This window comes from Cyanistes caeruleus, chromosome 18, assembly GCF_971803275.1.
Source record: "Cyanistes caeruleus chromosome 18, bCyaCae1.hap1.1, whole genome shotgun sequence".
In the NCBI taxonomy this organism is placed as follows: domain Eukaryota; kingdom Metazoa; phylum Chordata; class Aves; order Passeriformes; family Paridae; genus Cyanistes; species Cyanistes caeruleus.
This window is the reverse complement of record NC_141718.1, coordinates 11,604,572-11,627,144: the sequence shown is the minus strand read 5'-3', so window position 1 is coordinate 11,627,144 and position 22,573 is coordinate 11,604,572. Positions and strand designations below refer to the sequence as shown.

The 22,573-nt window shown below is 39.7% G+C and overlaps 1 protein-coding gene across 9 annotated transcripts in view; it reads left to right on the top strand.

Moving 5' to 3' along the window:
- The window catches only part of CABIN1 (calcineurin binding protein 1), a 105,330-nt gene that overhangs the window by 26,210 nt on the left and 56,547 nt on the right, over positions 1 to 22,573 (top strand). For 6 of the 9 annotated variants that reach the window (XM_086855724.1, XM_086855720.1, XM_086855723.1 and 3 more), the window contains 6 exons: positions 502 to 762; positions 1,360 to 1,511; positions 2,045 to 2,223; positions 12,315 to 12,497; positions 14,578 to 14,918; positions 20,053 to 20,166. In XM_086855724.1, coding sequence (XP_086711850.1) covers positions 502 to 762; positions 1,360 to 1,511; positions 2,045 to 2,223; positions 12,315 to 12,497; positions 14,578 to 14,918; positions 20,053 to 20,166 — 1,230 coding nt within the window. The remainder of the gene's footprint in view (positions 1 to 501; positions 763 to 1,359; positions 1,512 to 2,044; positions 2,224 to 12,314; positions 12,498 to 14,577; positions 14,919 to 20,052; positions 20,167 to 22,573) is intronic. The other 3 variants (XM_086855722.1, XM_086855726.1, XM_086855721.1) reach the window with 1 other exon arrangement.

Genomic DNA, 22,573 nt, shown 5'->3' with positions numbered 1-22,573 from the left:
TCACTCAGTCTCTTATCATTGCCTCTGGCACTGGAAAATGCCATGTCCAGGGTTCCAGTGAGCCACAGGTGTGAGATCCTGGTGTTCTTCTGGGTTTTCAGTCCAGAGCAGGCTGACCAGTCCCAAGAAAAAGTAAAGTCATCATCTGGGGAACTTCTTTGCCTCAGCTAGCTAAAACAACTAAAATTATTAAATTAACAATTATTAAAATAAAAGCAAAGGAGAGCTCTTTCCCGCTGTCCATCCAGTGAGCAACACGGTCTGTGAGAGAGAAAAGCTGAAAGCCCTTTGTGTTTTGAATACAGCCACCTCACAAATTCCACTGCTTCTCCTTCTCCCCCCTCCACTCTCAGATCTAGTTTTAAAGGTGCAAAACTTATTTCTGGGCTAAACAGACGAATGGGGATACAATTCAGCATGACAAAATCACCCCAGGACAGTCCTTGAGGTTGAAGGTGTTTAAGAACTGTTGTGTCCTGTTGTCCCCTTGGCTGGTGGCAGATGGAGGAGCGCAGGGACAGCATGCTGGAGACAGCCAAGCTGTGCTTCACGTCGGCGGCGCGCTGCGAGGGCGACGGCGACGAGGAGGAGTGGCTCATCCACTACATGCTGGGCAAGATTGCTGAGAAGCAGAAGCAGCCTCCTGTCGTGTACCTGCTGCACTACAAACAGGCAGGGCACTACCTGCACGAGGAGGCTGCTCGCTACCCGAAGAAGATTCACTACCACAACCCACCAGAGCTTGCCATGGAAGCGTTGGAGGTAAAAGGAAGTTAAATGTGTAGGCTCAAAGCCTCGTTCTCTGCAGATGTTAGGGGGGTGTAGATGGTGCTCTGCATTGGGGAATGGATTCCAGAAAGACTTGGAGAGTAAAATGGAGCCTGTTGTTCAGGCTGATTTCATTTCAAAGGCAGTTTTGACGGGTGGGTAGCAATTCCACTTCTGAATTTTGCTGCACACAGTTCATTAGTTTTTATAGAAATCAAATATTTATAGGATTCACAAGCATCCCGTACCTGTGGAAGCACAAGCTGATGCATGAGGTGGAAAGCTCTTGCTTTCCCTGTGTTGTCTGGTAAAAGCAGTGGCTCTAGAAGGTACCCAGTGGTTACTTGCTTGCAACAAGGCCAGTTCTGCTGCCTTTATTGTGTTCCATAGGTTGTGGTTATAAAATTTGTACAGTCTTCCCATTTTGTAATTTAAAAGCAACTTTCAAAGGCAGGGAAAGTTCAATTCTGGTAAGTTTAGGTGACAGGTAGCTGTCTTAACTCCTGCAGATTCTATAGAGAAAAGACTATTTGTAATAGATTACAGAGCTACAAATTCTTTACTGACCAAATGGACTTTGGTGTTTTTTAGGTATATTTTCGACTTCATGCTTCTATTTTGAAACTTGTGGGGAAGCCAGACTCTGGAGTAGATGCAGAGGTACTGGTTAGTTTCATGAAAGAAGCTTCTGAGGGACCCTTTGCCAGGGGTGAGGAGAAGAACACCCCAAAAGTTGCAGAAAAGTGAGTGCATTAGTTCCCAGCACTATCCTCTGAATGAATGCTAATAAACTGCTGTACAGTAAACTATTAAAATGAAGCGGACTAAAATATAAACAAAGTGAATAAAATTTATGCTAATGTTTGCAGTTTTCAGGTACCATGACTAAGATTACATGCTACTCTGAGATCTCAATAATTGGCACAGGGGAAAAGGGAAGAAAATAGAACAATTCTGATCTTGTGATCCATTTTGAAGCCACTGTTTTTATTTATTAGTAAATTTGATTTTTAAAATCAACTGTTAAAATATGCAAACACAAATTGCCTTCACTTACAGGATGAGAGATTTTAGTCCTTACAATTTCTCATTAACAACTCCAAAATAAAGAAGAGTTTACTACTGACCAGTGACAAAGAAGGAAAATAACTTGGACTAAAAATCTTTTGTTTAGAGGTAGTGAGATTTAATTGCTCTGTTGGAAATGCTGTGAGAACACGCAGTCTCCTTTTGTTCTTTGTATATAAACACTTCACCTTTCCTCTCGCCCTCCCAGAGAAAAACCTTGCATGATAGATGAAGACTCTCACTCCTCAGCTGGAACAGTGCCAGGCCCTGGGACTTCCCTCCCCTCCTCCTCGGGTCCAGGTCTGACATCCCCACCTTACACAGCCACTCCAGTTGACCACGATTACGTCAAATGTAAAAAACCCCGTCAGCAGGCAACGCCGGACGGTACAGTCCCTGTTCTCAATACTGCCATGGGGGGTTTGGCCAGCAGTGGTCAAACTGCTCAAGGAGGGTGAGGGGTCTGTGGTAACACGGGCAATATTGAAGCTCATTATCTTTTTCTATAGAATCAATGTACAGTCAGAGCTTTAAATACGAAACCCAAAGTTGTCACCTGCCACCGCTGGTACCAGAGCAGTTGTGTTGGTAGGTGGAGTATGAGCTCACTGAATTTTCAGTGGGTTCTTTTCTTCAGAACTCGTTGGGAAAGATGTGCATTCAGTATTTATTCTGGACACTGTTTGAGCCTGTGTGAAAGGACCAGGTGAAAATTTCAACTGGTTCAAACAAGACAAATTGGTAAAAAGACAACACAAGCCAGTATTACAATTTTATGAAGGAGGCAGGTGGCAACTATTTTGAATATATTGTGATTCAGCACGAAGTGATTTGCATGACAGTCCAGTAGATTTCATCTTTTAATTTTTCTTTATCATTTACAATGACTGGTTAGCAGCTCATCTTTTTAGAATATAAAGTGATAGAATAAATAATTGGCTTATAAATGTAAGAAGAAGGGGGGTGGTGTCATAGAGTTAATGAAGAGTCTGCAATTGCATATATAGTAGAAATTAAGTTACAATTTAAGTAACCTGAATTTAATACTTGGCTAGGAATTTGATTCTGATTCTACTCTTCCAGCCATTTGTTTATCCATCTGGATCTATGAGTATCAGCACTCAAGGAGGAAAAGATCTACAGTGTTTAGCTTGGTGTTGGTAGAATGTGCTAGGCCCCACAGAAATGCTCTGCTTGATATGAATTTATTTCTGGAGGGTGGGCTGCTTCCTATTGTCATTTTCTGAAGAATGGAAATTTGTAAATAACTTTGTTGACACAGTTTTGAAACAAATGTTCCTATGCCTGAAATTTCTGCAGGGTGCATTTATTCCTTTTCCTCAACAATTCTTGGTGCAACTGACAGAAGCTCTTTTATTTCTTCCATTATATTGAACAGAGAAATGTTCATTTTGTTATCGCTTGCATTTCACTTGGGAGTAATTCATTATGCTGTTTTGAGATCATTTGTAGTGCGGAGGTGTTAATGGGCTATGTAGGCTATGGGCTATGATCAGGCTTTTTTATTGGCTTTTTGATGTCTTTTGACACAACAGCATAGAAGGGAGCAAATATTTAAATATTTCCTAAGTAATATTCCCTGTGAGAAGCATTTCTTCCATCTGCTTAGGTCCTGAAGACTGTCCCAGTGCTCCCAGGAGAGCCATAAGCTAGATAAATATTCCAGTGTGTGTGGTTAGTACCTCCTCCCCAAGTGAGACACGACGGGCTGTGGCAGCCGACGGCCCGGTGGGAGCGGAGGCGGCTGCTGAGCCAAGGCTGAAGGTGCAAGTGCAGGAACATCTGCCTCTGCCAGGGCTGCAGGAGCAGCTCCTGGATCTGCAGGCTGAGCCTAGCTGGGACTGAGCTTTGTGCTGTCAAAGCAATTCCAAATGTCAGCTGCTAGAAGAAGCAGAGTTTGGGTGATCTTCAGGAAGGCTGTGTGTAACCATGACAAGGAGAATTGCAGAGTACTGCATCATTCATAATGTTTTGTAAGTTGCTGGCACAACTAAACCCTGGATACAGCATATTGAAGAACCCCAGGAAACTGAAACATTTGCCTTGGGGCTGTTACAGATGGAAGAGCTAACAGGCTGAGCTAACAGGCTCAGAAGTCTTCCACTTTTATATTATTACATATACTGTGCTCTTCTGCATGCATTTGCATTTTACTTGTATTAAAATACATACTTTTGAAGTAAAATGCTCTTGACATCTTACACATAATCACATCACTGAAGAAAGCCGGTGCCAGCATTTCCATTGTACAATTCCTAAAAATAGCAAGAAAATACTCATCATTTGACTACTTTTTAGATCATTTTTTAACCATTCTGAAAGAAATGAAGCAGTCTGTATTGTTGTTCAGGAACAAATAAGTTGACCTAAATTCAGCCTAGGTATTTATTTTTTCTGAGGCTTGACAATACTCTTATTTACTTTTGTATTGATAGTGTTGATGATACATGGCATAAATAAAGTAAGGGTATTGTACAGTTTTTACACACTTCTTTTCATGTATTATTACCAGAAGCAAGATGCTATTTGGGATCATTACTGACCTTTGAGACCTTTTTTGATCATGTTTGTGTTCTGTGCTTTGAGCAAACATGACCTGTGAGGAAAGAGAGAAGGAACTGGGATGGTTTGTGTGCAGAGGAGAAGACTCAGGGGAGACATGGCAGCAGAGTAATCTAAATAATCTGGAAAGCCGTACAAAGAGTTAAAGCAAAACCCCAAGATGTCCATGTTCATGGAAGACAGAACAGATGATATTGCACTTAAATTCATTTTCATTCTGAACATTAGAAAACAGTGTTAGAATAGTCCTAGGAAATACCATTTTTGTATAACCCTGCAATATTTTAGCACTGGAAGTCATTAAAAAGTGGCAATGCAGCTGTCTGCCAGGCATGATGGAGATGTAATTTATCCTCATGGAAAAATGAATGAACTTAGATGAATACTTGCAGTTCCTTCTGAGCTCTACTTATTCTCTTAATTTTGTGGGTATTGTGGGTTTGGGTTTTGGTGGGGTTGTTAGTTTGGTGTCTTCTAGAGCAGCAGATGACCTCATTACAAGCTGGAGAGAATTGCTGTACAGCCAAACATCTTTTCTTGAAAATACTGGGGTTCTAATCTTCAAGCATTTATCTCTAAATAGGTGAAGCTGTGAGGGCAGACTCACTTTGAATACATTATATTTAAAGGTGTTGTTATAGCTCTGTAGCTCTCTGGCACATTTTGCTGGTGGAAGATGATGACTGGGATATGCAGAAATCACTGTTAAAGCTGAAAGCATTGAAAGGCTACAGATCCAGTGAATGCTGGTGATACTAGTTTTAAGTCATGTATTTAATGAAAATGGGAGAAAGGAACCAGTAAACTTCTTTTTCCTCGTGGCAGCTGCTAGCACATATCTCCTTCAAGGAGACAAAAGTATTGCTGAGTGGCAGCTGCTATTTGCTGGCTGACTTGCTGCTGTCATGTGTGTAAAATGGGCAGCTTCCTTTCTCTTTCTTGTCCTTCCATTCAGCAACATCTTTTCTTTCCTTCTGTTAATCCTGTCTTTCCTGTCATCACCCCCTGCCTATTGCTATCTTATAACCCTCCAAAGTGAAAACTTGCATTTGACGTCTGAAGCATAGGTTCAGATTCTTATTTTCTGGGAGCGAAATAAGAAACAGGAAAACTCAGGAACTTGCCAGGCACTCAGACTTCCATTACCTGTGCTGTCACTGTATTTACACAGCTAAATGGACAGTGTTACATAGCAAAACAGATATGCTCTCTGTCCTCCTCTGTGCAGGCTAGATGTATGTAGTCAGTAAAGACCAATTGCAATAAAAGCAATAGAGTTAGTTCAGAAAGCAGGAAAAGTAGTAAAAAAAAATAAAAAATCTGAATCAGGTATCTGTTTCCCAAAAAGTAGATTTGGATATTGTTTAGGAGGTCTTTTTTGCTGTAATATGCCTTTGTTGTGTTGATACTCAATTCCATATTCCTGTGGTGGTATGCAGATGATGTATCCATGGCTATTGCAGTGTTAAAATGTTGTATTGTTTAAGTCTTCATCCATGTCATGTAGTATGTTGTGTGTAGTTAGACTAATTGTCCTTTTTTGTGTTTGTCTTTGCCTGATTGCTTTTGCACCAATATTGCCCGTGCTGCCTCTAACCTTTACACAAATCTCTGTTCCCCAGGCATTCTCTTCCTGCTTTTACCTGTCACGGCTTGCTTTTAATAATTGGCAGAACCTGCATGATAAACTCACTGGGAAAGGCTCCTTGCTTCGTGCTGTGGGAGAAGTCTCACTTCATAGTTTGTCGGTCTGTAATTCTGCAAATGTTACAAAGATGCACAGTTTTTGTAAATGGGGGTTCTCAGCATCCTGATGAGACAAAGGTGATCTCTGAGCAACTTCTTGCACCAGGTTGTCACTCGTGCAGAACTAAATCAGCTTCTGGGACGGAGTGGATGTTTCTGTGCATAAAAAGAACATCCACATTGCATTTTGGATGCTCTGAAAATTCTCTCTCTTCAGCGGTTAAAATGAAATCTCTGGGTCTGCAGTGCATGTCCTGCTCTGGCACGTGGTGCTGGATGTTCATGGGGACTGCACACTGGACCACATGAATAATGAATCACACCCAGTTTATTGCAGTGCGCTCCATTTTTACCTTTCCTCAATTTAACCTCTCTCTGATTAGTACAAGTGTCACACTGAGATGTGGTGTGAGATTATGTAAAAAGCATTTGTCCAAATAAGTGGGACATTGGTGAGATCCTCTGGTGCTCTGCTCTTGAAGACAGAACTGCAGAACAGGACTGTAAGTTATGGAAACACATTCTGTGTTCAGTGCAGCCAGACAAAACATAGGCTCTCATCTTTGACTCATGTTAAAAGAGAACTCCCTTTAAATTGCTGTCCTCAAATTAACCTACTCCCATGCAAATCTTTGCAATTCTTTTGTTTTTTAATAATGTGCAAGTGCCTTTTGATGCAGAGCTAAATGTTGTCTTCTGTTATGGGTGGAATCTGTTTGCAGAATGAGAATTCTGTGATACATCATGTTTCTGACTGCAGACCAGTAAAGAAAAAATGCTCATATATTCAAATGCAGAGGGGAGAGATGGTGCCAGGAAGGACAAAGAGAGTCTGTACCTTCACAGCCTGTGAACAACCCACCTTTATAGCATGAGACAAGTTTTTTTTTGTTTAGTTATATATAGTTGCTTATTCATAAGCTCTGAACTGTGCAGCAGGATTTTTCTTTTCTGTAAATTGAGTTAGCATTTGTATAGAGCTCTGTAGAAAAGCTTTCTCTGCCACTCATTTCTGATTTTTCGACCTGTAACTGATAGTTTATCATGATTCAGATACCTTCTTATAATAACTGGATGCACATTTTCCTTCAGATGTTTAAGACAGACAAAGATACCACTAAGAAGTGAATTGTATCCTCTTGGCTTTCTGACCCTTTTACTTACCCCTTCATGCAGATGTTTCAGAGGTCTTCTCCATCTTCCTTTTAACTTCCAGAAAGTTTCAAAAGAGGATTACTGAGCTGCATAACAAATATTTGTCACAGGCAGAACACCTCATTCCCATTGGCACCACCAAGCTGTGCTTCATCTCCCCTGGGAATAAATTCTGTTCAAGTCTGTACCACAGCTGGTACCTGGTCATCACAGGTAGCAGTGAGAGCTCTGTCATTAGGATTGTCTGAGCTGTTCAGGTCACACACACTGTGACACATCACTCTCCTTGTCCCTCCTCAGTGCTGGAGGGACTCAGTTTTAGCCCTGTTTTGCTGTTAATTATAAAATTAAACAGATATTTAGGCTGTCCAGAGTACTGAGCCCTGTTTTGCTGTTAATTTTGAAATTGAACAGGCATTTAGGCTCTCCAGAGTTCAGCACAGCTTTGTGCTGGTGATGGGTGGCCTGCAGGTGCTGTGCCCAAATGCTGAGGGAGCAGTGACAGTGACATGCCATCACTGTCTGCTATGGAGGAACAGTGAGGAACAGGGATTTTTGAAGGCAACCCAGTAAACTTATTTCATTCAGGGTAAGATTAATGTTAAAATGCTCTTAAGCATGGAATTAAGGCAAATGGGCTACAGATATTTTTTCTAACATCTGTGACAGATGTGTTTCAGTAATGATGGTGTTTTAATCATCCATGTGACTGACAGGACCTCCATGTGATGCAATAAAGGTCTTGGCAGTACAGATGAATATACAAGTTCTTTCTTCCCAATGACATCTTTCTGATAGTAATTACTATTTTTTTACTAATGTCTTTTTAAAGTTAACAAGAATCTTCTTTTGACCTTTTCAAATCTCCTGTCCAAAGCTGCTCTTTTTCACCCATTGACAGATTAGGGGATGTAATCTGACATAGATTTGAAATGAAATGTCACTAGTTGAGGACATTATGGGAAATGAGGTAAATAAAATTTTGCTTTCGTGTGCCATTTTCTGAAATTTTTAGAGATAAGCATAAAATATTTAACTTTACATCAATAGAGATTTCAGCTCGTCAGGTTGTTTGAAATCTTCCTAAAACTTAGGAATGATGCAATGAAGTAATGAAACAAAACATAATAATACCAAGGAGAAACATCTACTATCAGATCATAATTTTCATAGGAACATTGTTACAGTTACTTATGCACAATTTAGTCAAACTTTCTCCCTAGTCTCTTCATTTCCGCTACAGATAATAATTTTGGGACATTAATACCCAGCTGTATTTTTATCTTAGCTTTTGAAGTGATAGGAAACTTTACAGGGAGGGATCTCAAAAGAATATTTAGTCCTTGATTTACCAATCTCTTACAACAAGGGACCACCCCAGAGTTTTGGAAAAGCTTGCCTTACTGCTATTGCTGGGTGGGGAAACTAAGAAAACAGATAAATAAAACACAAAAACCAGTAACTTTTTAACTCTTAAATTACACTGGTTTGCATTAAATTGTCTCTAATTATAGCAGAAATGATTAAAAAGCCCTGATGTTCTCCATGGATTTGTGCCATTCAGAAGGGCAGGTGTTGCTAGCAGTTGGGAATTTGGAATTCATTCTGGTGCCTCACACACTGCAGTGTTTGGCACGTAGGTTGAGTAACAGTAATGACTACCTCAACTGCAGTCAGCTCTTCCCAGATAAAGGAAAAGCTTCATAGCACAACAAATATGTGCTGTGTGTCCATCTAGCATATTTATATTTATAAAAAAGAGCTGTATTATGCTAGAAGAGAATAGTAATTTCATATATACAAAATATGCCAATTTTTTTCTTTTTAGAAAACCAGAGTTAGGATGTGAATTGGTGCAGTTGCCAGAAGTTCTGCATTGCATACTGCAGTATTTAGGTATTGTTAAAACCTTTTATTATATCAAGGAACATCTTGGGTAACCTAACAAATGATGGCTGTTTGTCTGCCTCTCTTTGATAGCCTACAGTGATTCTATAGGTTCACTGTGCTATTTTCTAACTGTATGTAGCAGTTAAGATAGAGATGAGGGGGAAAAAAAAGTCAATTTTCTTGCTGCAATTAAAACCTATTGCCTTTTGCACTGTACCTAATGAATATGAACAGCAATTATTGTATTTTTGTTTTGGTTAATCATATGTATTTGGAAATTCTCCCTCATCTTTTTTAAGATAAGTCCAATTCTCCTGGTAATTTTCATATGTCACCTCATTAATCTCTCACTTTTTATCCTCTCCTCTGAATTAATTTTCCTTATTTCAGTGTCTTTTTTAAAATGTGGGTCCCAAATACAGACACCATAATTAAGTTTAATTTTCATCAGTGCTCAGTAGAACAGGAAGACTCTCACATATTTTTTCTGTGAAGTTGCTGATTACACATTCAAGAGCACTGCTTTGCTGAGGTGTGTTTGGAGTAGCCTGACGTTTTGGCCAGTTGTGGTTTGAGAATCACAAATTCTTCCCAGGCCCGTGGGAATTTGTGTGCTGGGATCCACTCACACATTTTCTGCTCCTGATCACGTTACCTTGTAGGTGCTTGGAGAAGGATTGATTTATTTATGCTCAAATAATTCTGTGGAAAATGAAGGCTGGCTGGCTCACAGCTTTGACCTTTCTTCCTTTGTAAAGATAAGTACTACACTTTGTTTTACATTCCCTGGGACTTTACCCATCCTCTGTGATTTCTGAGAAATTAATACTAATAACTGGTGGCTGATGCTAATTTCTGGAATACTCCAGGGTTTTCCATGTGGCTCACTTAGTTTGAAAGCATCTGCTGCATTCAAGGAATATCTAATTTAATAGAAAGTTGTCTCATCTTCTGGTTTCCAGTGATTAGAGAGCCCAATGTTAATACCATTATTTTTAAAATAGATTTAATATATTGAAAGAAAAGGAGAATAAACATCCCTACCTAGACCCACCCTCATTTAAGCAGAAATTTCAAATTAGAACAGCTAGCTAATTGTAGGGAGGTATTTACATTTGTTCCCATAAGGAAAAGCTCATGCATACATTTGAAATTTAATGTGTTGAATCATTGTCTATCTTTGCATGATGAAAAATTATTGTAATTTCCCAGTGATCTGATCTCACCCAGGCACTTGGTCTGGCACTTCTTGATTTACATTCTAATGCTTCATCTGTCATAACCCACACATCAGAACTGACCTGCAGGCTTGTGGCAACATCTGGAAATTTGCAATTTTTTTTTCCCCCTAGATGAGTAATTCAGCCTCTTTGCCACAGATACAGAAACTTATTTTAAAAAAATATCAAGGGAGCTACTGTAAATGGTTTTCCTGATGTCAACTGGGAGTTCAATAGTATCGATTTGTACCACAGAAAGTTATTAAAGCTTTATAAATGAGTCATTTAAAGCTTGACTGACCTCTCTTCAGAATCTTTCTCTTCCCATTCTTTATAATTATATTCTTTCTGTATAAAACTTGTCATCATTAACCAACTTATATAGCTTCCAATTAGGAAGCAAATACTGTTCCCCCGTTCTTTTTCAAGATATAGTTTTATTAAGATCTGCTCACTGAAAGGGAAGGTTTTCTTTGTGTGGTAGTGAAAAGGCTACAGAGTGCATCAAATTTGGTTTAAATTCATTGGAATCCTAATAAGCAGAACCTGATCTGCAAGCTGAAGGTTTGCAGAGGGATTTATCTTGATAAAATAAATTGATAGGAGCCCCTTAGCTCTCTCCCGAACAAGTGCAATTCAGACGGAACAGAAGAAATTCAATTAAATTATCCGCTCATCTCAAAGCAAGGGCTTTTGCTTTGTTAATTTTCTTTCTTGATCTTATCAATAAAATTAATGAATCAGAATGCAGTGGAATTACCTAGACAATGGATGTAACCCCCTCTTGGTTATGCTATTTCTGTATAGAATCATGGAATGGTTTGGGTTGGGACGGACCTTTAAAGATCATCTAGTCCCACAGCCCTGCAATGAGCAGGGACACTTAACTAGATCACAGAATCAAGTATCAGTATCTTAAGAAGAAATTGGAAATAATTCTTGTGGACTCCAGATTCAAAGGGAATTGCCTGTATTGGAATTTTATATTCAACACCGAATTATGTCGGCACAATATGGAAAAATGCCAGTTTCCCATCTCAGTGGGAATGTGCAGGCCTCTTTCTGTCAGAGAGGCTAAGCTGTGTTCTTTAGTCATGCAGGGTTGCCTCTGATAACCCTCAATGTAAAGAACTTGGGTTATATCTGGCAGGTTTCAGACATGAGTGGGAGGTTTTCACTTGCCTGTTCTGAGGTGTGTTTTATCCCCCGTGATAAAGTCACGATGCCTGCTCCTGTGCAGATTAACAGCTCGGTTGTGACTGTACTGTAGTCAGCAGCCACTGCTCCACTCTGTCAAGGTAAAGTCACTTCTCCTCTTCTTCTGTCTGCTGCCTTGAAGTCCAGTTTCCCTGTCTGTGTTAGGCCTAGTTCTTTGATGTGTTGTTTATTTGCCATATCAAATTGCCTTTCAGAAGGTTTGTTGAGTAGCATCTTACACCTGCAGAATAGTTGGCATCAGAGATCACTCCTGTAAGTCTTTGCCCTCTAATTGTGCCTCTATTTTTTACCAGTGTGGTTCTTCATGGTTTTCTCTTGTCAATTGAACTTTGCTTGTGTCAGGTTCAAAATTACACTGGGTGCTTTTCAAGATAAATGGTACAGTAAACCTGGGAAATTTTACAGGGCCATACTAGCTGAAATATTGTGTCCCCAGTCTAACTGCTCTTGAAAGTTGAGCTTTATCGCTTTTGAATCAAATTCCAGGATTATATTCTAGGAAGAAATGTGAGAATGAAATACCTTTTCTTGGTGATGGCTAGGGATCCTATATGGCAGTTGTAAGAGTTTGCAGAGTGGCTGCAGTTCTGCGTTGCTGTTAGCAAGAGACAAGTAACAGCTTGAAAAGTATGAAGTGGTGCATTCCTTCTTTATCTCTTTTTGCAGAGAGGAGTCAGGATAGCACTGGAGCAGTGCTGTCTGACTCCAGTTCCACACAGGATATGTTTAATGAGCCTGCCAGCTCTCAAGACAGCCTGAAGAAAACTTACACAGAGAAGAGGATTTCTGCTACCTGTGCTGATACGCTGATGCTCAGCAAAGAGACCCTGGGATCTGCAGAGGAAAAGGGTATGCCTGATTTAATAGATAATGTCAGCTGCAATAGTCTCATTAAAATGTTTCTCCTGCCTTGCAGATGCACTGAAATATGCTGCACTGTGACTAAGAATTTTAGCAAGGTATCATTGCTGCCTGTATGTGTGTAGCTTAAATTTGGAGCTGTGCCTCACTTATGTGGCCACCAATCCCATTTGTCCTCTCTGTTAAATCTTACAAAGAAAAAATACAGAGAAACAGCTGTCTTTGGTGGCCCTTTGACTGACTTGCCTTCTTTTAGGTTATTATTTGCTTTTTCTTCAGTGTTTCATACTTTTAAATAATTTAAAGAGTAGCTATTTGAATATAGTCTCAAACAAGACTTTTTTTCTTTTCCCAGGAATAGATGCCCTTTTTGTTCTGTCCCAGTAGCAGCTTAATATTCAGTACAGAGAAGAGCAGAGGTCGTAGAATTTAGATGCTTTATTCCACTGTATGCTTGATTCCAGTGGAGAATTGCTCTCTACCAGATTTTTCCATATATAATAGTACTAAGTGTTCTGTATTCCACTGGAAAAATGGTTTCGAAATCCATTATCTGGAATTTCCCTTTGTCTGATGTTTGTACAGTTGGATGTGGCAGTAGATAAAGAGGCTGGACTTCAACAGGGAAAGACAAACAAAACCAATGTGTAAATTTTGTCCACCTTTCCAGGCTGTGGCTTTTTGTGGGATGTTAAATCTTCTTTGCCAGTTGACACTTTTCCTGGTTTCGGAGATCCAGAGATGGTGCTGTGTGGATAGCCCTGAATCACTTCCCTGATCTCACTAGGAACAAGTGCCAAGCAGTTATCTCTTTGTTTGCACACTTGGGTTACCTTGGTTTCTTGTTTTTGAAAATATTTTGCTTCAGTCCTGCCTAAGCAGGGAAGCCAGTGGTGGTGCTTGCATTAACGTGCTGAAATAGATGCCAATTCCTAGTTTTGTGAAATAGTACTTCCATAATCACTAAGTCCAGTAGTCTTTGGCTACTAGACTAAAAACATGGCTCTTTTTCAGGCTTGCAGTGAGTTGTGTTATTGTCATCATTTGTCTGTCAGAAAAACCATCAAATGCACTCTAAAATTACCGGTGTTTATTAGAGCAGATGTTGTTCCATAAAGCTACCTGTATGGTAAAATTATAATGGATATAGACATCAGGCAAGCACATTTTGAAATATATGAGTTCTTAGGACCTGTTTGACTCAAAAGTTCAGCTTTATCAGAGAAAATGTTATGGAGCAGCTTTTTATTTGAGGATGAAGTACATTTTAATGTATCTCTACACTCTCTGCTGGGAGATAAGATCTAATGTAAGAAGCTCTTTATCCTAGCAAAGACAAAGGCATGCTAAACTTGCATGACTAAAAATCAAAGTTAAAGAAATTAATCTGCATGTAGCATGTGTTTTTCCAGCAGTAATGGTTAGCTAACAGGAAATGTGGAAGCTGCCACTGTAACAAATTGCCTCCTGAGGTAAGATTTGGTGTCCTTCAACAAAAGATGGGTCAATTGAATTTTAAGTTACAGAGTTAAGCACAAAAATATTTACATGGAGCTGTAGGTCCTACATCGTGCAGACAACCAGGTGAGCTGCTGATCATTCTGCCTGAGCCCATTTTGTGTTCTGGGATTGTGTTCTGCTAGGCAGATTATTAAGAATAATACATTTCACTTGGGAGGGTGGCTTTAATTTTCTGGTTTTTCTTTTCTTTGCAATAAAATGTTACTGAATTTACTCTTTTATTTTGGATTTCTTCTCTCCTTCTCCTCAATCTTTCAAGAGTACATAAAACCCTGCATTGTGTAAGGTGTGCTGAATTCATAATATTGTTCAGGATAAAACCCAAATGAAGACAATGGAGGTAGCACTGTGTGGCTCTGTCAGTGAGTTGCAGATTACTTATTCAACAAACATAATGAATAGTCATAAATTTTTTTCCTATATTTCTGTCTATGCTTTAATGAAGAAAAGGATTATCTTTTGTCATATTGAATTTTTATCATTTTCTGTATGTCATGTGCCATTTGGAAATGGCAATTTTGCTGTCACGTTTCTCTTACTGTTCCAGCTGCAGGGAAGTCAGAGGAGCTTCTGGAGAGCTCAGAATCTTACGATCCTGCTGAGCCTACTGGCCAAAAGCTGGTGGTGGATCCTCAGTGTGCTTCTGGCAACCCCCTCAAAGCTGCCATCCCCCCAGCCTCGCAGTGGGACTGCAAGAAGAAAGCTGAGCCTTGTGGAGAGGATGCATCTGAATTTCCTCATGGCCTCCCCGCAGACCTGGAGGAGCAGCGCAAGTTCCTGACGGAGCAGTGCATCTCCTCCTTCTGCCTGTGCCTCAGCCGCTTCCCCCAGCACTACAAGAGCCTCTACAGGCTGGCCTACCTGTACACCTACAGCAAAACCCACAAGGTGAGCTCTGAGCACAGGCAAAGCAGCTCTGCTGCCGCTGGCACTGCTGCAGAAGCCTCAGAGTTAAAAGGCAGCTTGTTCATGCAGTTTGGAATGAGGGTACACTTTGGGAAGCCTTCAGCTCCTGGGTTGTCTGACTCGTGTGTGAGGTCAGTTAAGGAGAAAATTTCTTTTTTTTTTTACTGAACTAAGTAATTTTCTGTCATTCAGCAGAGAATTACATTTTAGATATGTCACATAAATTAAGATGTTCTCATAAAAATGACAGCAATTATTTATTTTACTGAATAAGCGGACTGAAAAGTGATTTGGAGCAGAAATTAATCAGTATTGTGTAAACACATCATGTGACACAGATAAACTTTCTGGGTATCCTGGGTCTTTGTTGGTAAAATGTGTAGCAGTAGTACATTGAAATGATCAGAGATATTTTACTAATTGTCATATTCAAAGTTTGAACTCAAAGATTTTATATTTGGAAGTTTTGTATTAGATCATATGCTGCTCTGCATGGCTTCCTGAATTTTCTTTCTTCCCAGTACTGAAGCTTATGTGAACAACAGGGAAGGGAAACAAATTGTATCACTGGCTTCAAGTAGAAAACATCACCAGTGTCACTGCAAAGTGAGCACAAGCAAATCTTACCAACCTACTGGAAGGTGATGAATATTCCATTTGTCTACTCTACATTTGTCTGTAGAGTGATTATCCAGAAAAATATCACTCTTTTTTACAGAGACCCTGTTTTGAAAACATTCTTACGCTGTTTGTATGTAACAGTTGTTAATTTTTCCATGGAGCTAATCATGAATAGGAGCCATAGATTCCTGCAATCTGTCATTACTGTTGCTGACATGATTTTGTATCAACATTCAACAAAAAAAGCTGCCTGTTTTCAATTTATTGGTTCAAATAGCATGTCCTTGCCTGAGGAACTTTTGCAAAATATTTTCTTCTATTATTTTTCCCTGATGAAGCTTTCTCTTTTGCTTTTTATATCTCCCTCCTTATATAAATATCATCTCAGTGATGGATTTCTATGTGAAATACATATTGTTGTCTAAATCTGTTTCCTCTTGGAACTCAGAAAAATGGAATCCTGCCTGTTTGAGCCTAGTAGTTACCAGGCTGGCTTCAATGGGCATTTTTGGGTTTTAATGTCCTTTTTTATTATTTTTCTGCATAATGAACTGCCACTTGACACGGCAAAACCCAAAGAATCCTCTTTTTGATATATGTGCACTACGTATTTTCACATGGATTTTACATTTTCTTTCTTTAATGACTCATTCAGGTTCTTTTGTAGAGCACTGTCCAATGTCTGTTTTAATGGCACATTACTGTGTCTTTAGTGGAAGTTATACTCCTGCACAAACTTAAAACACAAAATGGATCTAAGCATTGTCAGCAATAGCTGGAGTAAGAATTATGCTTATATTTACTCATGATAAGTCTGATTTTAAAAATGAGATAAATTACATCAGATTGTGTTGTTGTGGGGCAGAGTGGTAAATTTTAGAAAACTGAGATTAATTTTTAAATGCGTATAACCATCTTGGAAAATTCAGCATTTATGTTCCAACGCCAGGAATTTGCATGAAGAATTTAGACTGATGGCCAAAATTCATGGTTGGCTGGGAAAGGAGAGGATTGGCAGGTCTCCACAGTGCATAGAAAAACAAGTTTTCCATATGCAATCTGTTTTCTCCCATTTCACAGTTTTCCTGGTTTTGCTGTTGTGAAATTAGCAAAGATAGTTGTTGAGTGCTTTTTAAATGTCTTTTCAAACTCTTTGAACATTTTGTTTGGTTACATTTTCTGTTATTTTTTTTTTTTCCCTGCAAAATCCAGCTTAATATTTGGAGTCTATTTTTCTTTGTTTTAGTCTGTTATGAGAACAAATTTATACATAGCTGTTTTTAGTTGGAGTAAGTGCAGGGAAGTATGGATGAATTTTCAGAAGATACTTCATTGCCAGTTCAGGCAGTAGTTTTAGTTTCCCATTAACGTTGTCTTAAAGTCAAGTCTTCATCCTTTGTGATTTTTAGCTCCACAATGAATGTTGGCACAGTTTGGAAGGAGAAGTTAGGACTTGGCAAGACACTGTCAGTGTAACTTTGTGGAAAGTATTTGCCTTCTGGTCCTTAAGGACCGTGTGGAACTGGTCTGATAAACCAGCAGGTGGTCAGGAAATAAAAATATTTACTTACATGCTTTTTGTAATCTCAAAATAAAAAGTGCTCTGTAAATCCTGGAAGAAACTGCTCACAAAGACTCTGTGAGTTAAGTTTGTATGTCCTATAATGTCTGTTATTAGCAGAGCACTTAATGGGGAAATGAATGTTGGGTGTGACATGAGGTCAGTGACGTGACAAGTTCATCAAACCAGGCATTATACATGCATGTAAAAATTCCAAGATTATATTTATGTAGGCTTAATATATACTTATGCTCCTAGATTGAGTCTGTATCTAATAGATGTAACCACTTCAAGTAGAAACAGTTTGATAATAACAGTTCATCTAAAAGGCCACCCTTTAAATCAGTAGTCTTTTTATTTTGCTTTTATTTGATGCAGGAGTAGGAGGAGGTTTTTGAGACAAAGTCTTCTAATGGACTGTAAATGAAGTCAGAGGGAAGGATTAAATTATACTGGAGTGTTCTGTTCACCTCTCAGAAACACTTTGTGGAGTTTCCAGTTTAGGTAAAGGTGCTTCTGACACCATTGAGTTCAGGGGTATCCATCCCAGGTGACTCAGAGTTCCACTTGGTTGACCCAGAGAGATTTTCTTTTTCTACTTCAGCTTTTTTTGCAAGTTGCTGTACCCTGTCAGTCATCTTGTCTTTGAATCTTGGGGTGATAAAGATGTGGGAGGCAACAACTGAACTGGAAAGAGTATTTCATAATGGCCCTGAGTCAGACAGCCAAATCCAGCATTTCAGACTGGCAAGCAGTGTGCCAAGAGGAATAAATCCTTTCTGCTGTGTCCTGGATCCCTTCACCCACTCCTAATAACTTCATCAGCTGAAAATCAAGCAGAGCAGACTCTGTGAAATCTAATGAGTTGAGACCTGCTCAGGCATATTTACTGGGAATAAGTGATCATGCTGATTTAAGGAGAAGGGTAGTGGAAAATCTGTAACTATGTCTTTTATTCCTATTAGCTTTGATTGTGTGAAGTTACCGTGTAATTGCCCCATTTGTCTGAATGATCTTTTCTCCTCCTAGCTGGGTTTCTGCCATCATCTTGTTCAATAAAAGCCTGTGAATTATGTGTACCAAACTCATGCCTGTGGATGGTCAGTGTAATGTGCACAGCACATCCCAGCACCAGAGCATGACGCTACAATTAATGATACAATTAATGATCTCTTCACCTTTTCCTTGTAAAACTTCCATTCGGGAATACACCCCCAGCTAACGTTTCTTTAGACTGGGATTTTTCGATTTAAGCTTTGTGGTGGGATTGAAACTTTCTTAGGGGTTTTGTTTTCCTTGAATTTTTATGTGATAATTTTAACTGTACAATTCAGATTACCACACTTCAGGCAACTTTTACTTCATTTTCACACTTGGAATTAACTTACATTTCTGATGACTGTGCTTAGCACAAAATAAAGCATTTTATGTGCCTGGATCTTGGATGTTCCAATAGGCTTATTTTTGTTGGATTCTGATTTTGTTCAAAACAAGATAACTTTCATGGAAGACCAGATTTTTGTAGGTTCTCTTGTGTTGTATTTTCTTCTGTATGTATTTCCAAGTATTTTTCAGGATTAGGTTAACAGGATTACAGAAATACATATTACAAAAGAAGTTATGTAGAAAAAAGTTAGTATGCAGCTGAGTTTACACCCTCTGCTTTCTTCAGTCTTAATTAAATTTGACACTCAGTGATAATAATTAAATTTACTGATTCCCATGACCAGCCAGAAAGTACCTTGTGATGTTTATGAGTGAATATGTATTTGTTCCATACCAAAACAAAGCAGTCCAAATCCCCTTGATTATGCTGCACTATAATCATGAAGGTCCTCTGTAAGTACCTCTATCAGCTCTCAGAATGAGGGAATTTTGACACCCATAAATATCTGGTTATTATTGCCAGCATTCAGCTCTCTTGCACATGAATCCATAATCAGCATTTTGCTGGAGGGGATGCTCCAGTTCTGGTAAGACACTGAAGATTTCTGCATTATTATTGTCATTAGCACAAAGGCAGTGATGATTGAGCAGAGCTTTTATTGTTTCACCAGGGTCTCATAAACAAAAATAATCTGGAGCACAGGAATAAGAACTTTGCTAATAACCTCCCACCCCAACACATACACACACACACACAAAAAAAGGATATTACAACTGGAATATGCCTCTTGGATGGACATGACTTAATCACATTTATGACTCACAGAAGTGTATTTCCAGTTCACAGAACAAAAGCCAGAGTGCAACATTCTCATTTGTCTTTATGAACCAAACATCTCCCTCTTTCTTTCACGTCCTCTGTTGTGAAGTTTTCTGTACAAAAGCTGGTCAAATGCGACTCAAATGCCACTTTTGAACCCTGAAATAAAAAATGAAATAAAGCAAAGCTTCCATCAGTGAAATCTCCCAATTAATAATTGTCCCATCTGTTGGTAACATTCTGCCTGGAGCCAACAGCTGTCCCTAGTTCTCAGCTACACAAGAGAGGTTCATTGAACTCTTAGAGGGATAGTGCTTTTATCAATTTTTGGTTGTCATCTATCGTTTAGTCCCCTGCTGATACTTTCTTGTTAATTCACGGAGCGCTATGAACCAAGTTTGATGACAGACATGGAATTTCCAGGGAGGTTAAGTGAACTTAAATGGAGGGCAATGGCTGGGTAGGGCTAAAATGTGTAAATTCAGCACCCCATTAAAAGAAGGCTGAGGGCTGAGGCCTCAGCTCTGGCAGGTATTCCCTGCAGGTGGGTGGCCAGAGGGAAGAGCTGGGAGTGCTTCCAGACAGCGTGTGGGGAGAACAAACACTGTTGCAACAGCAACTTTGTGGAGAACAAGAAAAGACACTGCAGGTTAATAACTAAAAGTGTGCTTTGTTTTGTATTTTTTTCATCCTCTGCCTACAACTCACCTGGCTGTTGTTGTCCACAGAACCTGCAGTGGGCACGGGACGTGCTGCTGGGCAGCGGGGTGCCCTGGCAGCAGCTGAAGCACATGCCTGCACAGGGCCTCTTCTGCGAGAGGAACAAGACCAATTTCTTCAACGTAAGTTTACACAGCTGATAAACACAGCACGCCTTCTCAGCCAGCCCTGCAACACCTGCTTCTCATTCCAAAGGCTGTGCAAAGGGATGGGGAGGTGAAATGCCACACAGGCACGTTAAACGAGCCATGAGCAGCTAAAGGGAAGGGGAATTGCAGAGATATTTACTGGGTGAATGGTTCTCTCTTGAAGGGAGCCACACTAGAAGGACTATTTCTGGTGAGCTTGAAAACACAGGGAGAGAAGCACCAACATTTTTTTCAGTTATGCATCATTTATCCTATGCTTGATGGCTGAGCCCTCTTTAAAAATTCTAATTTGGTTCATCTTAATTATCCTCTTGTTTATTGTTTCTCAACTCAACCTGCATTTCTCATGATGGAAAAATAGTGCTATTTGCTCTAAGAGATCTCCTGAGTTGGAAGGAGCTTTCTTGTGCTCTGCTCTCTGTAGCATGGCTCAGCAGAAAGAGGCTCCAAATCTCACAGCAAGGCAGCAGCACTGTCACAGAGACTGTCCCTGTGTCTGTGCCTCTCACTGATGTGGGACACAGAAAGCTTCTGAGACTCACATGGGCATTTATCTGTCAGATTCCCTGCTGTGATTGCCACTTACACACTGCTGCTGTCTTTGGTATCTTTGGCTTTTCTGTGGTATGTCCCTGTTTTTGCCTTTTGTTCTGTGATAGGGTTCTTTAGCAGTTCTGCTTTACAGTGTGTGGTGAGAGCCTGGAGATACTGTGCTTGTCATTCTGGGCTGAGCACAGTCCAGATCTGCTATGGCCTGTGATGGAAGTGACAAAATTTTGTGTCTCTGCTTTCCCATCCAGTACTTCTGTACTTTCCTTCCAGTACTTTTAATATTGGAATTGTGAAATTTATTTCAGCTTTCTATCTGTTAACGTCTGCCTTCATTTTTGCTGCATGTTGTGTTAATTAGCACCTCTGCAAACCTCTTTTAAGTACAAGGTAAATGCTCTTCTCTGATTATAATCCCTCAGATGGGTTGAACAATTAAGGAATACTGACAATGGTTCAAAATTGATTCATGGATCAGTCTGCAAAAAGGGTTTCTATATCATTACATCTTTCTGGAGAGAAGTTTTGATTAACAAGTACTGTCAGCCAGCAACTAGATACCATGCACCCATCTGATCACTCCCATACCCTCCATGGGATGGGGAGGAGAATCAGAAAAAAAGGTAAAGCCCATGGACTAAGATCAGTTAAAAAAAAAATTGAAATAAAAAATAGTATAATAACAGTAATGAAAAGTGAGATAAGAAATAGAGAGGAATAAAACCCAGGAAAACCCAGTGATGCACAGTCCAGCTGCTCAGTAGCTGCTGACTGGTGTAGCAGTTCCCCAGCAGCTCCCAACCAGCTCCCCCCAGTTTCTGTACTGGTTTATATGCACACCTCTCTCTGTTCCACAATCCGGCCAGTCCCAGTCAGCTCTCCTGGCCCTGCTCCCTCCCAGCTTCCTCCTCACTGGCAGAGCCTGGGAAACTGATTTAGAGTAAGCACTGCTTAGCAACAACTACAACATCAGTGTGTTATCAACATTATTCTCACACTGAATCCAAAACACAGCGCTGTACCAGCTACTGGGAATAGAATTAACTCTGTCCCAGCTGAAAGCAGGGCACAGCCTGATGGGCACACTAAACAGTGCTCACCTGATGGCTGCATGGCTTTCTGCTCATTTCCCTGCACTGTCTGCCAGTTTTCCCTACAAAAGTCCTGCTGTGATTAGCCCCTCACACTGCTGAATGCTTGGACTCAGATTCACATAGTGCAAGTATTCTTGTGGAAATTAAAGGAATTATTCAACGTGCTTCAAGCCAAGTGTGAACTTTGCATGATCAAGGCTGACTTGTTCATCACTGCAGGGTTAAGTGTCAAAAGTATTCTGTTTTAATGTATGAGGAAGATGAGCAGTAGGGAACTGAGAGGTATGTATAAGGGAGTGTTTCTACTTGAAAATGTGAATTACCACATTAAGAGAGATCAGTGGTTGACCTAAATCGTGTCTAGTTTTTGAATGCTAATGCTAGCTAATTTAATTTAAAGAGATTCCACTATATTCCTAGGTGGAATTTTCTAGCATTATTTCAGAAAGTAATTATTTCTTACTCTGCATACTGATATTTTTATACTCTGAAGGAAGAAATGTGCTAATATAGGTACTAGACAGCAGTATAATAATGTTATTTTGTACATCAACAAAAACTTAATTCCCATATTTGATTTCTGTAATCAGAAGTTAGATACACTTTGAAAGAAAAAAACAGCCTTCAATTAAAGGTATTTGCTGGCCCAGTGCAAGATATTGGTAATACTGGTAGAAAAGACAGAAGGTATTTGTAAATTATATTCTCAGTTTGAACTTGGGTCTGTCAACATACAA